The sequence below is a fragment of the Cydia splendana genome, chromosome 19, assembly GCF_910591565.1.
Source record: "Cydia splendana chromosome 19, ilCydSple1.2, whole genome shotgun sequence".
NCBI lineage: Eukaryota > Metazoa > Arthropoda > Insecta > Lepidoptera > Tortricidae > Cydia > Cydia splendana.
Window position 1 is genome coordinate 13,400,110 of NC_085978.1, and position 16,141 is coordinate 13,416,250.

Below are 16,141 nucleotides of genomic sequence, written 5' to 3' on the forward strand. Positions count from 1 at the left end.
AATAAATCTAATTATACACACGAATAATAAAACATATAAAAATACTGATAGATATTTATATACTTAATCTTTTTCTATTTAGAGATTAATATATTAATATCGTATTTTAAAGCGTGTCTTATTAGGTAGTAATGATTATTGATCATCATTAAAAAAGTATTAACTTTTATGGGTTGATTGGGGATGTAAGTAGGTCAAATATGTAACACCTTTGTACCTATTAATATCGTTGCATTTTTCTTATGAAAACAGTTTGTGCATAAAACTCATCTCTTTGTTCGAAAACTTTTTCGTATATTTTTTTCATCCTAAACTTTAAAAAGACCTAGACTTTTTCCTAAAAGAATATATTCTTCCTGCTGTATACCAACTAGCATTAAATCATTATTCCACTATAACTTGCAACATGGGCGTTTAATAATTTGACAGTTAGGAACAAGTTTTAGTATAATTTTCGTAATAATAAATGATTAGGCGACGTTGGGGACGGGTTGGAGTTAGGTTGTTTTAGAATATTTTTTTTACTTTAAAACTATTTGTACGCAGCTCTAATTATTTTGCATTCAATGGATATTATCTACTTCTTGGTAAAAATTATTGTTTTAATATTTTACTTGCGCGAAGTGAAGTTAGTGTTCCAATTTCCGACATGGTAAGTATCTAAGTAGATAGTTTGACTAATATAAAATTAAAGATAACTCGAGATAAAAAATTGAAGAAATTTGAATTTAAAATAGAATGTTTGTTTATTTCTTTCTTTGTTTTGTCAATAAAGCAGTTATTATGATTTGTTCAAATAGAATTTCTTTAATTGTATATCTCGATTTATCAACTTCTTCCCGGAGTGTACAGAATGATCAACGAATTGCAACATTGATGACGTTGTTTATTCATCGATAACTAAGTATAATGAATGTGCGATGGACAATTAGTTATATGGACATAAATATGCCATAGTCAGGCATAAATATTGATAAAATACAATGTAGTGTAATACAAAGTGTACTATTACATTGTAATGTAATGGTCAAAGACGCCTAGTCTTTCTAATATGGCAGATATTCGAGAAATTGTGACCGGTTCCGCCGCGATGGAGTGGCCTTGGCGTTCAGAGCGTTAGCCGCGATAGCTAAAGACGCCGGTTCGAATCCGGCCTCCACCACTTCACTCCGCTCCGTCACTTTTTCTTTTACATATCAAGAAGAAGAAGAAATACATTTATTTTAACGCCACGACATAGTACATAAAATAGATAGAAACAAAAGATATGACGCGCTGCGTGAAACTTGCGACGGCAGATATGGCCGTCGCGCGGGTTTACCTTTTTATCTCTATTAGGTACCTATTTATATTTCTGTTCAAACTTTTTCTCGTCAGATCCCTCAGCCTTTAAGTATTTATACTAAAATTATATTGCTATAGTATGATTTATCTGATGAAAATTTTTGTTTTAGGTGTGGAACCGTCTGGAAAGGATGGAGCGGTGGCAGCAACGCCGGGGGAGAACACCAAGCCGGAGGTGTCGACACATTGCGTGGTCGGAGGGGCCCACGCCTTCATTCTTAGGGTAAGGGATGTTCAGTCAGCAAAGAAAGGGTGGCAGCAATAGGAGAGAACACCAAGCCGGAGGTGTCGACACATTGCGTGGTTGGAGGGGCACACGCCTTCATTCTTAGGGTAAGGGATGTTCAGTCAGCAAAGAAAGGGTGGCAGCAATAGGAGAGAACACCAAGCCGGAGGTGTCGACACATTGCGTTGTTGGAGGGGCACACGCCTTCATTCTTAGGGTAAGGGATGTTCAGTCAGCAAAGAAAGGGTGGCAGCAATAGGAGAGAACACCAAGCCGGAGGTGTCGACACATTGCGTGGTCGGAGGGGCCCACGCCTTCATTCTTAGGGTAAGAGATGCTCAGTCAGCAAAGGATGGGGCGGGGGCATGGGGGATCGCGGTGGCAGCAACGCGAGGAGAGAACTGGGCTGTAATGTTGTAAAGTGTTTTAATTGTTTTCTCTGACTCTGGCGGAACCTGCGTGCCGCGTCTTGTACCCATTTGAGACATGTGGTTGTTCAACTTGCAGTGGCCAGTTAGTATTCTACTAGTATGTAGTTACCGCGCAGGTTTTCTGCCTTTTGAAACAACCGTAATGTATTTTATATTTGTTCCAGATATCCAGTTTCTTCGGTCTAGCGCCGCTTAAGTTCGAGACGCAGTCCAACGGCTTTACAGTCACTATATCTAGCGCTATGTGCATATATAGTTACATATTAGTCACAATATTAGGTAAGGGTGTTATTCCACCTTTCCACCTGTCCAATTTATTTGTCCAATGTCATTACGTCTTACTCTCTCATTAAGTAAAATGTGAGACGCAATACACATTGGAGAAAGAAATTGGATTGGTAGCTGTGCTACAAAACACTTGAGCTTTGACCACGAAAACGCTCTGATGAAATTGAAAGAAAGTAGAATGTGAATATATTAAAACCATGTCACGCACGCTTTATAAGTCGAAAATAGCTAGAGAGTTTTATTAATATGTTGTAATATGTTGGCTCGCAGGTTCGCAAGATGCTCACAGCCTGTGAAAATTACATTGTTCAAGGCATATTGCCAATCTTTTTATACATGCGGTCTGTGGGTCAACTTTACGCAGCGGGCATATAGCGACTTGCGAGTCCAATATAACAACGCGTTTAGGGTTCTGTTGGGGTTGCCGCGGCACTGTAGTGCGTCGGGCATGTTTGCGGAGGCGCGGACCGACGATTTTGCTGCCATAATGCGCAAGCGGTGCGCCTCCCTGCTAGCCCGAGTTCGCTGCAGCACCAACGGGCTCCTGAGCGCGTTCGCGGACCGCTGGGATTCCGCGCTGATGCGGAGATGGACACAGCTCCATGTATCGCGCTCCACGTAGGTAGGTTATAAGTTTTATTTGTTAATTTTATTTATGTTGTTTTGCACTAACACTAAATTTAAGTAGTATAAACTTGTTTCTAACATAATATGGGACTAGTCCTGAAATAAATATTATTCATTCATTCATTCATTCATTCATTCATTAAGAGTCAAACGTATTTAATATGTCTGAATATCACGGACGTTGTATTATTAAAAAGGAGAATATGGATGGCTAATATTAATTTTGCACGAATTCGAAAAGTAAAATGAATAAGACTGTTTTATGTGTATATGTCACTTTATTGCACATAAACATGTTTACACAAAAAGACAAAACGCAGTAAAAGATACATGTTCAAAAGCGAACTTATCGCTAAAAGGGATCTCTTCCAGCTAACCGTTTTGACGTGATAACGTCTTAATAAATCGATGAACACCGGTAGCATGCACGAAAAAGTGTCACGTTGTGGACATATATCTGCATGGTAACGTTACGGCTATTTTTCATCAATGTTTTCTTATGACGTTATCACGCAAAATTATCCGTCCGTAAACCGTCTTTACAGACAACCATTTTTTTATCAATGATGGACGATTTGCTAATTTTTATGCCAATTTAAACCACCTTTGGCCAGTCTTCATTCTATATCATTTGTCATGTCTTGATATTGGTTGTTTTCCTTAGATTGTACCTATAAATAGATAACCAAAAATAAAGATTAGATTTTAAATTCTATGAGAGATTAAAACGAAAATATTAAGACTCGCGCTTTTCGCGGATTAGCAAAGTAATATTTTCATTTTAATTAGAATGTATTTCCGCAAAGTAACGCCTGATTCTATTCACTCTATGAGAGATATATTAAAATTCATTCCTTAGCTTCCGGAGAATATAATTTCACACACAGTTACGTGGAGCGTAATAGGAAAGAAAAGGTAAATAAGAGAAGAAAGGTACTCGTAGGTATAATTACAAGAAAATCGGGGTCTCTGATTATCTAAAAGATTCCTTTCATTTTACGTAATTTGTAAGGGTGTTATTGTATTTGGCATTGAAGTACCTACATACGAGTATCTGTCCCTTTCATTCAATAAGCAAATATTCGATATATAGGTACTTACTTTAACTCATTAGGTGCTTTTAATCTTTATCTTGGTCGTCCACTAATATCTTGGCAGCAACACGATTTATTGTCACGGTGAAGCAGGGGGCCTAAATGTATGATTTTATGCATATGCTTTCACTAATACCTTATAGTTATAGAAAGATACATAGAGGTATATATGTAGGTATACACATAGAGTAGGTAGTGTATACAGTACTTAGTTAGATTTAAAAACGTATTATAGGCCAGATGGGGTAAGAGAAACTGTATGAGGAAAGTCATTCTACATTAGTATTTTTAAGTTAATTTTTATTTATGAATTAGTTTAATATTTATCATTTCATTTCGTTTTCAGTATTATCATTTAAGTAACATATTTTTAATACGTATTTTTAACTGTCTCTAACTTTTGAATGGTTTGGTTCGGCTAGACCGAGTTTAGAGCAATTATTTCATGCAACCGATGATGCCAAAAATGCGGGGGTGCGCGGGACGAGGTGAGCGAAGTCCCGTGCCGTGATTGGTCCGTTCAAAGACACGGACGTCACACAAAGACACTTTCGACTCGAACATGGAGTAAAATTACCGTATGCGTGGCAGAGGGGGTATAGCGCGACTATGCTGGGGGTAGCGCGACTATAATGCTCAGTCTGGAGGATGTTTTGTCTGTGAGTTCGCCCTTGTCCCTACTATATCCGCACGCCGCTCCGGTGTGCGAGCGGGACACCGCTATACAGTATGTATCTGAACGAAATTATGTTCTATCTGATGTACCTGTATTCCTCTCTTCCGTACAAGAAAGTGTTACTTATAGGTACCTACCTTACTTTATTTTCCCTACAAATATTTCTCTTGACCCGTAGTTCCTCTTACCTCACCTAGTCTTACCGATGTATAAGTAATTTAGTATGAAATTTCAGTAATTTGTACAATCTTCGGGCTCGCGACGGAAATCAACATCGGGGTCGAGCTGTCTGTGCGGATGTCGTCACGAATGTCGCAGGTAAATAGTCAGTGTTTCCTGACATTTTCCCAAGTCAAACAAGGAAATTGAAAGTCATCATTCTGTTGCCCTTGTCCTATTCACTTGGGGTCGGCGCAGCATGTCTTTTTCTTCCATACCTCTCTCTCGCCCGTCATCTCATTATTCACTCGTGTTCGTTTCATATCATCTCTCACACGTCAATCCACCCTTTCCTCGATTTTCCTCTCCCGTTACTTCCCTCCACATTCATTCGTAATACCTTTCTCGTCACATGACGTTCATCCCTCCGCATCACATGCCCGTACCACGCTAGGCGATGCGCTCTTACTTTTTACAAACAAGGAAATTGAAAGTACACTGAGAGAAAAATTATCACCAGGAATTAAAAAACAGTTCTGTACTGGGGGAAAAAATGAAGTTTAGTAATAATTATGGAAGTTTCACTATTTCTGTAAAGTTTATTTATTTCTACAAACAGCTCAGTAATCCTAAATCTAATTTCAACAAACAGATAATAGAAATTGCAAGAACTAATAGAAATTGCAAAAGTCAATTTGTTCCTATTAGTTGACTCTCCTTGTCCCCGGATTAAGTTTTTTTTTTGTAATTCTAAGTGTGTTTTTGTTATACTTTTCTCTCAGTGTAATACCTACATATCTGCTATTTCCCGCCACCGCAACACTGTGGCAGTAGGCAGTAGTAAGTGTGCAGCAGTCACAATCTAAATGTAACCTTTAGAAGCTACATTTATGCCGCAGGTCGTATCGACATGCGACGTGTTAGTGGTGGTGATCACCGCGGGCGCCGGCGTGTACGGCGCTCCAAGGAGGATGCGGGAGATGCTCAAGTTTATGGACAACGTCGCGTCTGTGAGTTACTCTAAACTATTTCTGATGCCCTGGTACCTCTGGCAGAAAATATGAACACATATAGTTAAGTTTTTGATATTCTTAAAACTTTCAATATTACCCTTGTGTTATCTTCATTCCTTTGTATATCTCTGTAATAATTTAGTAGGTAGTAGTAGTAGTAAAAAATACTTTATTGTACAAAAAGAAACATAAAACATGAAAGAACCCACATCATTAGTACAAAGGCGAATTTACTGAAGTAACATGGCCGTATCTGATCTAATGATGCAGTCGGGAGGTAGGAAGGGGAACTACTCAAGAACTACTCGATGGAAAAACACAAACACATCGAGTTTAGGCTGATTAGAGAGGTCTCAAGAAGTACATGCAAATGAGTATAGTCAGCAATAAAAGTGTGTGTCACAATAGTTATTTGTTTTACAAGGGGGCAAAGTTGTTGTTTAACCGCTCGTGCTAATATTGATACCCGAGCAAGCGAAAGATTCCAAAATTGAAAAACGAGCGTAGCGAGTGGTTCAAAATATGAAATCTTGAGCGTTGCGAGGGTTTCAAAGCACAAGGGTTAAACAAAATTTGCCCCTGAATGAAACATAAAATTTTTCACCACACCAAGCCGAATAAAATATTATCTGACTATAAAATATCACGCAAAATCAATCCAAATCCAATCCAAATAAATGTTATTAAATATTTATCATTCAAAATCATCATTTAAAAGTAAATTCTAGCAGCAAACATAAGAAATTAACTCAAAATTTGCATTTGATTACTTTGCCTCACATGTGAATAAAATGCAACTTTGCTATCAGTTTTTGAACAATCAAGAGAGCCTTTACCAGTTGGTGTGGTGAAAAACCATTTTTTGACAGTTATACTTGTTGATTGCAGGTGGACAACAGTATAGGAGCCCAATATTCCCTCGCCAATGAACGCAAACTCTGCGCGGTTCTGCTGGCGATCCTCATCTTCTTCACCGTGCTTATCGCAGACGACTTCTGCTTTTATGTGCTGCAGGCCAAGAAGATTAACAGAGAATGTAAGTTACAGTTGCAAGTTGTAATATCATCTTAACCACTTGACCGTCCGGCCCGCAAGACTGTTTTCCTCTCAACCGGGTCTGTCCGGGTTTGAAGAGAGGAGTATACTGACAATAGGCACTTTTTTCATACAATTTCTATTTCGGGAGAAAACGTTTTCCACTCACTAAATCTTTGCTTTGATTTTGGTGGCGATCGCTTCAGCATAATATTTGACTGTATTTAAAATAAATTATTTTACACCATGCATGAAATAAAGCACCAGAAGATTAATAGAGAAACGTAGACAGCAGTTATTTTTAGACACAATTTCTATTTTAAAACCCGTATAAAACTATAATGAGTAGGTAATTTGATTGTGACGTCACATGCTAGTGTTCCATATAAATTCCATAGTAGGAAAATCGTTTTGACAGTTCGAAAAAGGAAACTGATTTGACTAGTAGTCAAATACCCTATAACATCCTAAAAATTATGGAGAATGGAAAATGTTTAGAAGTGGAGAAAGTTTTCTCTTTTTGCATGGACGAGTACCTACGAGCTATACTTTACTCTTAAGAGTCACACAAACGTTGTAAAAAGGTAGGTAAAGATACATAGTCCTTATTTAATTCACCGTTTTAATTTTATTTAGCCATGTTTACAGGAATTCCATTGATGTGTTTTTTCACACACGTTGTTTTCGAATAACTTTCAACAAAACCCATTTGAGTTTAATCAATCAGTGACTGCGTCTAATAATAATCCGACATTGTTTACATGAAGCTTTATTCTGGTCATTCCTATCCCACTGTATCTACGTCAAAGTCATACAGGGTGAGAAATGAAATAGAGCCGTAAGAATCAGAAACAAAATGGGTAAATAAATAAAAATGGTGTTAGAAAATTTAACATAACTACAGTTCAAATCAAAACGTATTATATAGGGCTGATTTAGACGGCGAGCGAACTCGCATGTGATTTTAGTTACATTGCGGACTGTTGGTTACGTCCAATTCAACCGACCGATCAAAAACGGCAATGTAATGAAACTCGTATGCGAGTTCTCGCATCGTCTAAATAGGGCTGGTCATTCTCTGAGAATATGTCTGCGAAAAAACCCCGAGACATGCTTATAACAATGGCAATGGTAAACATAAACATAATCTGGGACGCTAAGCGTTTGCTCTACAACATTCAAAAATAGATTGACGAATTGTGTACGTTAATCAATCGAGCGATATATCCAGCGGTTATAATAGATAGACCATAGACCACAGACATCTCAATAGAAGCCGCATGTTTGTTTGTAAAGCAAACATGCCATTGACAATAGCTAGATGGGTGATATGATTTATATAGCTGGTCAAGCAAATCTTGTCAGTAAAAAAAGGCGCGAAATTAAAATTTTCTATGGGACGATATCCCTTCGTGCCTACATTTTTCAAATTTGCCGCCTTTTTCTACTGACAAGATCTGCTTGACCAGCTATATTTTGCAATGGGGCAAAACACTTACGACGTAAGGTTGACGAAATGACCAATTCTTATAGGGAGCATTTTTATGAGTTACTACTTATAAGAAGTTTTTTCTTCGAATCTCATATGGAGGTCCATGTTATAAATAAAAACATACCTACCTATTTGTGACGCCATATGTGTGAAGTTAATTAGTTTCTCTTAAACGTTTTTTTACTCAGGAGAGCGTAAAGCTATTTGCTAAAACGAAGTCGCAATTTTTGAATTGATATGAAGATATTCAATGCTCCAAGTGAGATTTTCCCTCGTGGCTCTGAGAAAGTTGTCCAAAAATACAATAAATATTCAAAAACATGTTTATTAGTAAAATTCAATTAGGCAAAACAACATTAGAATTAAGTAATTTAATATTAAATAAATTAGTACGCCTATAAATACAGTATAAAAATAAAATAAAATAAAATAAATATTCATAATGTCCCCAACATAGATGAACATTGGCGTGGGAAGTCAGTGCTTTAAGTAATCCATTGTATACATGTCTGTGATTTTAAGATACCCGAGCAGAGTCTCGGCTAGCGGCCATTATAAGTAACGACCACTTATTGAATTTATGGTCTCAGTAGATAAACGCGTATACAATGTATGTACATAATACCATGATAATAATATGGGGATGCATACGTCAATCGTGCATCTATAATTATCTTCTTGAAATACCATTTAAGGATGACTCACGCTAGACCGATGCGTACCAGGGCCGAGGCGTCCGATATGTAATTTTCTATGACGGCTGATCGGTGATCACGTGGTGGGCTCTGGAAGCTCCGGCCCGGCCCCGGCTCGGTCTAACGTGAGTCATCCTTTATATAGTTTTCAATTGTATTTTTCAAACCGTATATTACGGATAAATGTTTTGGTTTCGACCTTAACGACTTTAAAAAGCGGCGTGACATGCATATAATGGTTCATTCTCAAAAAGTATGTCTGCGGTATAATTAGACGTAATTAGTCTAATTAGAGACAATTGCCGCGACCCATACAAAATGTATGAGAGTCGTGGAAATTAGACTCAACCGCAGACGTATTCTCAGAGAATGACCCTAATACGTTTTGATTTGAACTGTATGTAGTTATGTTAAATTGTACAATCGCGTACCTATTTAAGTTTTAAGATTTACCTCCGACGTTTCGAGGACGGCGTTGTCCCCGTGGTCTCGGAGAAGACTAGCTAAAGTTGACATCAAGATATTTCTAGCCGCGCGAGTTTTTCGAATTAAGTACCCCCACTTGGTTGCTTGGTTGGTTGGTTGGATGGTCGGTTGGTTGGTGGTTGGTTAATAATGTGTAAAAATCGTGAAAGTTTAAATCAGTGCTGGGTAGTTTTTGTGTCAGCTCATTCTAACGAATCCGTCTGCAGGGTGTTCATATTATCCTCACACTCTAATAGAGCCTAAATGGTCGCGCACTGTGCAGTTTAAGAGGAATTTCTTCCTGCGGGCGCTCCGGCTGTGAAATCAACTCCCTGTCGAGGGGCTACAGTATGGGGTTCTTCAAAAAAGTAGTGTTCAGGTTTTAAAGGGTCGGCAGGCGGCCTGAAATTAAAACTGACAATTATTTTTCTCAGGGGACATAGTGACGAACTACATCGCCTTCTACCTGCTCTGGTACGTGGTGATGGTTCTGGAGCTGCAGTTCGCGTTCACCGCGCTGTCCGTGCACACGCGGTTCCGCGCAGTCAACGACGCCATCGCGCTCACGGCGCGACACGTCGCCATACCGCGTAAGTATTCAGTTTAGCCTTTTACATAACACATCGCTACACGGTATATGGGAATTCCTTGACTTGTGACGAACTACATCGCCTTCACCTACTCTGGTACGTGGTGATGGTTCTGGAGCTGCAGTTCGCGTTCATCGCGCTGTCCGCGCACACGCGGTTCCGCGCAGTCAACGACGCGATCGCGCTCACGGCGCGACACGTCGCCATACCGCGTAAGTATTACGTTTAGCCTTTTACATGACACCTGAGGATAGAATTGAGAAAAGTATATGCTTTTGTCTGTCGTAAGACACCAGAAAGCGTCTGGCAATAATGTAGATATAATAACCCCTTATTCGCGTTCGCGTTCACCGCGCTGTCCGTGCGAACGCGGTTCCGCGCAGTCAACGACGCCATCGCGCTTACGGCGCGACACTAGTAAGGGTAACATTCCATTTCTGACCGCAGCTGCACTACTAGTACGAACGCGTCGGTGTTATTGTCAATTTCCATAGTAAAATGAATGGTAGTGCTGCTGTCGTTGGAAATGGACTGTCACCTTAAGTATTACGTTTAGCCAATAGGTATGCTATTTGTCGCAAGAAAGCAGAAAATTTTAATACTTACCTACATCACTAATTACCGGCGAGCGTGAACTTATGAGGAATGTTATGAAAGTGAAGAAAGCGAAAGAGGTATGTCAGGATCGTAGCATGTGGAAATCCGTGGTCTCTGTCTACCCCTCCGGGAATTAGCGTGATTATATGTATGTATGAATGTATTTATGTATCACTAATTAAGTATAATATTTCTAATTAAGTAATCATTATAATAATTGCAGTACTTATGAAAATAGTGTGTACGTGCAATTCAACGTGCAATAATCAGCAACATTGTTGCTACATTTTATTATGGTATTAGTTACCTTATTATACACTAAACAACAATTAAAAAGGGGCACTTTATATAGAAACTCTAAGCAAAGTGACCGTTTTAATTGCTCTTGAGTGTACATAATATGACCTTCTTTCCCGTGTTGTAAACAAGTAAAATGAGTCCAATTAATAAGGCTTGAAATATTTGAAGTTTCCATTATAATATTCTCAATTTCAGAGACATATAGGTACCTACCTACATAGTCGCTTCCTTCAATCCTCTTCTTCTAAGCCAAAACATTTGTAACCTAAGCTACTTTTACTAGGAAGTTTTATACACTATAATGAAGGAAAATGGAACATACATAATCCGTAACAAATTTCTCATAAGTGTAGCAGGTACTTCACAAAATTCAAGAATGATAATTCCGCATTGAACTATCTTTTTTTTTTCATATCATACCCAGTTACTAACATGTCCACTTTTTTTTTCAGTGGAACAATTGGAACAACCAGCACCCGTCAATATGTTCGCGATCCGCGTCGCTCCGGCCGACGCGCGCCGCTCCGCCAGCAACGTCAGCTTGCTGGTCGACACGCTGCCTGGCGTGGGAGACCACCCCGTCATCATTAGGAAAAACGGTGCGTAGTTTTCGGCTCCATCTTAAAAGTGGGCGTCAAACCAGGAAATTAGAAAGGAATAAAAGATACCGATGGCGCGCTGCGCGAAACTTACGACGGAACGGAACGGAAGTTCGCGATCGTGCGGGTTTTAACGTTTTTGCCGTTAAACGGTTGTCATATTATCATTATGGTCCCTGTACTCGTGAAACAAATGAATTGCCGCTGAATCTAGCTTAAACGTAAAGAAAAGAGACAAATAGAGATCTTTTCTAAACTCTGTTGCAGGACTTATATAACTCTAGCATATTTCTTTCATTCAACAACAGATAATAATACTATTTAAGGTTCCGACCAGGGCCGTCTTAAACTATGCTGGGGCCCTTGGGCACATAAGAATTTGGAGCCCTTTTTGAAAGTAAAGAAAGCGAATTAGCCTAACATTTTTCTACTATGATCTTCTATTTATTATGGGTAATCAAATATACTGTTAATGGCTGTCGTTCGGGGCCCCCTGAGGATGGGGGCCCTGGGCACGGGCCCCGTGTACCCTTATGGTAAAGACGGTACTGGTTCTGACGGAAGATCAGCGCTGCGGTCTCCGCAGTATTTATGCTGAGTCAGCGCCTAATATATATTCTTTTACTAAACTTATGTAAAATATGTCAAGTATGTAAATTGCTATTACTGCCATTTGTGTCAAACTGTATGTTGCCTTTTTCTTTTTTTGTATCTTGTCAACTTTCTTTTAGTCTCTTGTTATTAATTTATTGTGTCACAAAGCATGTAAGTTGTGAATAAAGATTTTATCTATCTATCTGTCTATACTAACCCCATTTATGTATATTGATTTTTTTTATTTTGACCAGTAAACGGAGAGCCCCGCCTAATCGTGCCCCCGTGCGAGGCCATCCGTCGGCTCGCAGCGCTCCACGGCTCCTTGTGTGAGGTGGTGCAGAGGATCGACAGGAGTTATGGGCTCCCGCTCATAGTTATACTGCTGTCTACGCTGCTGCATCTTATTGTCACGCCGTACTTCCTTATTATGGAGATCAGTGAGTCCGTTCAGCCTTATGATCTATCTGCGGACTCTAGTGCGGACACGTATGTTGCTTTTGTGCAAGACAATGTTATACCACAGAACAAGTAATTGGTAGTATTTCATCACTACACCTTATATTATAAAACAAAGTCCCCCGCCGCGTCTTGTGTTTGTGGGTTTGTGTTTGTATGTTCGCGATAAACTCAAAAATCACTGAATGGATTTTTATGCAGTTTTCACCTATCGATAGTGATTCTTGAGGAAGGCTTGTATATAATTTGTTAACCGGTGCGAAATCGGGGTGGGTCGCTAGTAAATAGTATTTCTAAAACTATTTAGTACAACATTAATAAGCGAGCTGGAGTATTATTTCCCAACTATTTCTCTCAGAGTCATGTTTAACCATTTACGAGCCCTGCTTTCTCATCGGCCCTTTCGTTACCTACGAACTGTCACTGTTTAGAAGGTATAATATTATCAAACAGTGCGAATATTTTTAAAGTTTTTGTAAGCAGCATGAGTCTTATTGGTGAAAACTACTCAAACGCTTACGTTATAGTCTCGTAAACACCATCTCTGCGTCATTTTGCACGAAACTATATACAAAAATTCCAGTGGCGTAGCGTGACCTAATCTAGCCGTGGACGAAGTCGCATCTGCGAGGCCCCCATTTCTTTCACTGTGCCCGAAGGGGGCTCGCGCGAGGCCCCCCTTGGGGCGCGAGGCCGTGGCCGACGGCCCACTTCGACCACGCCTAGCTCCGCCACTGATTAAAATTCTTTGGAAATATAAGAATATGTTTATATTATCCTTCCAGTTGTATCTACGAATCGAATCCACTTCTTGGTGCTCCAGTTTATGTGGTGCGTCACGCACATGCTGCGCATGTTCGTCGTGGTCGAACCCTGTCACTACACCATTACTGAGGTACCTACCTTTTTATACCTTCGTGGCAAACAAGTACAACTTGTATATATCCCTTCAAATGGAAAATGGCTTAGGATAACCCAATACTGGAAAATCTCGACTGGTAGTTCATATTACAGCTGGAGATCACAAAAGCTGGCACGGATCTTTAACAAATTACCGGTTTGTACAATCACGTCACAAAATTTCGATACGAACAAAGTGTCAAAAGTATGTATACATGACCTTATTGCTCATATATGTATGTATATTAATAAAACAGCGGTCATTACAATTTAGAATCCTACTGACTGCGCCAACTATTAATAGTTTGATCCGTTCAATCATAGACAAAATATAAGTCAAAGATAAACTAATCACATATTACAAGCTATATTATTATTAAACTTCCAATTACTATTCCAGGGTAAAAGGACCGAACAGCTGGTGTGCCAGCTGATGACGTACGCGCCGTCTGGCGGCGCACTTCCCTCGCGTCTGGAGCTGTTCTCGCGGCAGCTCCTGCTGCGCTCCGTCACCTACTCCCCGCTGGGGATGGCCACGCTGGACCGCCCGCTGGTCGCTTCTGTAAGAATTGTAGATAACCGTCAGGCGGCGCACTTCACTCGCGGCTGGAGCTGGAGCTGTTCTCGCGGCAGCTCCTGCTGCGCTCCGTCACCTACTCCACGCTGGGGATGGTCACGCTGGACCGCCCGCTGGTCGCTTCTGTAAGACTTGTAGATAACCGTCGGGGGGCGCACTTCCCTCGCGGCTGGAGCTGGAGCTGTTCTCGCGGCAGCTCCTGCTGCGCTCCGTCACCTACTCCCCGCTGGGGATGGTCACGCTGGACCGCCCGCTGGTCGCTTCTGTAAGACTTGTAGATAACCGTCAGGCGGCGCACTTCCCTCGCGTCTGGAGCTGTTCTCGCGGCAGCTCCTGCTGCGCTCCGTCACCTACTCCCCGCTGGGGATGGTCACGCTGGACCGGCCGCTGGTCGCTTCTTTAAGACTTGTAGATAACCGTCGGGGGGCGCACTTCCCTCGCGACTGGAGCTGTTCTCGCGGCAGCTCCTGCTGCGCTCCGTCACCTACTCCCCGCTGGGGATGGCCACGCTGGACCGGCCGCTGGTCGCTTCTGTAAGACTTGTAGATAACCGTCGGGGGGCGCACTTCCCTCGCGACTGGAGCTGTTCTCGCGGCAGCTCCTGCTGCGCTCCGTCACCTACTCCCCGCTGGGGATGGCCACGCTGGACCGCCCGCTGGTCGCTTCTGTAAGACTTGTAGATAGCCGTCGGGGGGCGCACTTCCCTCGCGTCTGGAGCTGTTCTCGCGGCAGCTCCTGCTGCGCTCCGTCACCTACTCCCCGCTGGGGATGGCCACGCTGGACCGGCCGCTGGTCGCTTCTGTTAGACTTGTAGATAATCGTCGGGGGGCGCACTTCCCTCGCGACTGGAGCTGTTCTCGCGGCAGCTCCTGCTGCGCTCCGTCACCTACTCCCCGCTGGGGATGGCCACGCTGGACCGCCCGCTGGTCGCTTCTGTAAGACTTGTAGATAGCCGTCGGGGGGCGCACTTCCCTCGCGTCTGGACCTGTTCTCGCGGCAGCTCCTGCTGCGCTCCGTCACCTACTCCCCGCTGGACCGCCCGCTGGTCGCTTCTGTAAGACTTGTAGATAGCCGTCGGGGGGCGCACTTCCCTCGCGTCTGGAGCTGTTCTCGCGGCAGCTCCTGCTGCGCTCCGTCACCTACTCCCCGCTGGGGATGGTCACGCTGGACCGGCCGCTGGTCGCTTCTGTAAGACTTGTAGATAACCGTCAGGCGGCGCACTTCCCTCGCGACTGGAGCTGTTCTTGCTGCGCTCCGTCACCTATTAATGGCCACGCCGTTTGGCCGTTGAACGCCGCGCCGTTTGCATACAAAAATCGGTAATCTGTGTGCCGCGCAGAAGCCAAAGGCTTAATCAATAATTACCTTCTTTTCTTGTAATTTCTTTTAATACATTTTAATAAAATTTTCTACAATAAACTTATTTTAAATATTTAATGTCTTATTTTCGTTGCAGGTAATCGGCGCAGTGACTACGTATTTGGTCATTTTAATACAGTTCCAAAGATATGACAGTTAAAATGAACTGACCTGTAGGTATAGTTATCGCATCGTAAGAAGAGGCCACGCATACAACACACGTCGTTTATGTTATGTGTAACTGCTAGCGTATACTTGTGTATATGATTTTATATATCGTAATAGATATAATATAAGGTGAAATTAATTCTGTACTGGTCCTTCTCCGACCGCAGATCGCTGAGTACCTAAGTACTGAGCGGACGGCCGTGCGTGCTCGCGGATAAATTTTAATGTGTATGTTATTGAATTGTTAATTTTACTTATTTTTAACAAAAAAAAGTAAACATAATCGATGAGATCGATCAGATATAAACTACGCATTTTTCGAAGCATTTTTCATGTCAATAGCTTTTGTGCAAAGAGATACAAATGATTGGTGTGTTCCCATTTGTGCCCGTCTGGCACAGATTTGAATAGGTATTTCATATTAACATTATTAACCATTACTGTTTGTCTCCA

The 16,141-nt window shown here is 41.4% G+C and overlaps 1 protein-coding gene across 1 annotated transcript; it reads left to right on the forward strand.

The window, feature by feature from the left end:
* The first annotated feature begins 1,051 nt into the window (after positions 1-1,051).
* LOC134800374 (gustatory receptor for sugar taste 43a-like) lies at positions 1,052-15,780 on the forward strand. Its single transcript, XM_063772874.1, has 12 exons — positions 1,052-1,115; positions 1,455-1,567; positions 2,166-2,280; positions 4,922-5,004; positions 5,745-5,855; positions 6,747-6,894; positions 9,980-10,135; positions 11,485-11,631; positions 12,480-12,665; positions 13,470-13,579; positions 13,985-14,146; positions 15,618-15,780. The coding sequence occupies exons 1-12, from the start codon at positions 1,052-1,054 to the stop codon at positions 15,678-15,680; spliced, it is 1,458 nt and encodes a 485-aa protein (XP_063628944.1). The 3' UTR covers positions 15,681-15,780.
* Positions 15,781-16,141: the final 361 nt, after the last annotated feature.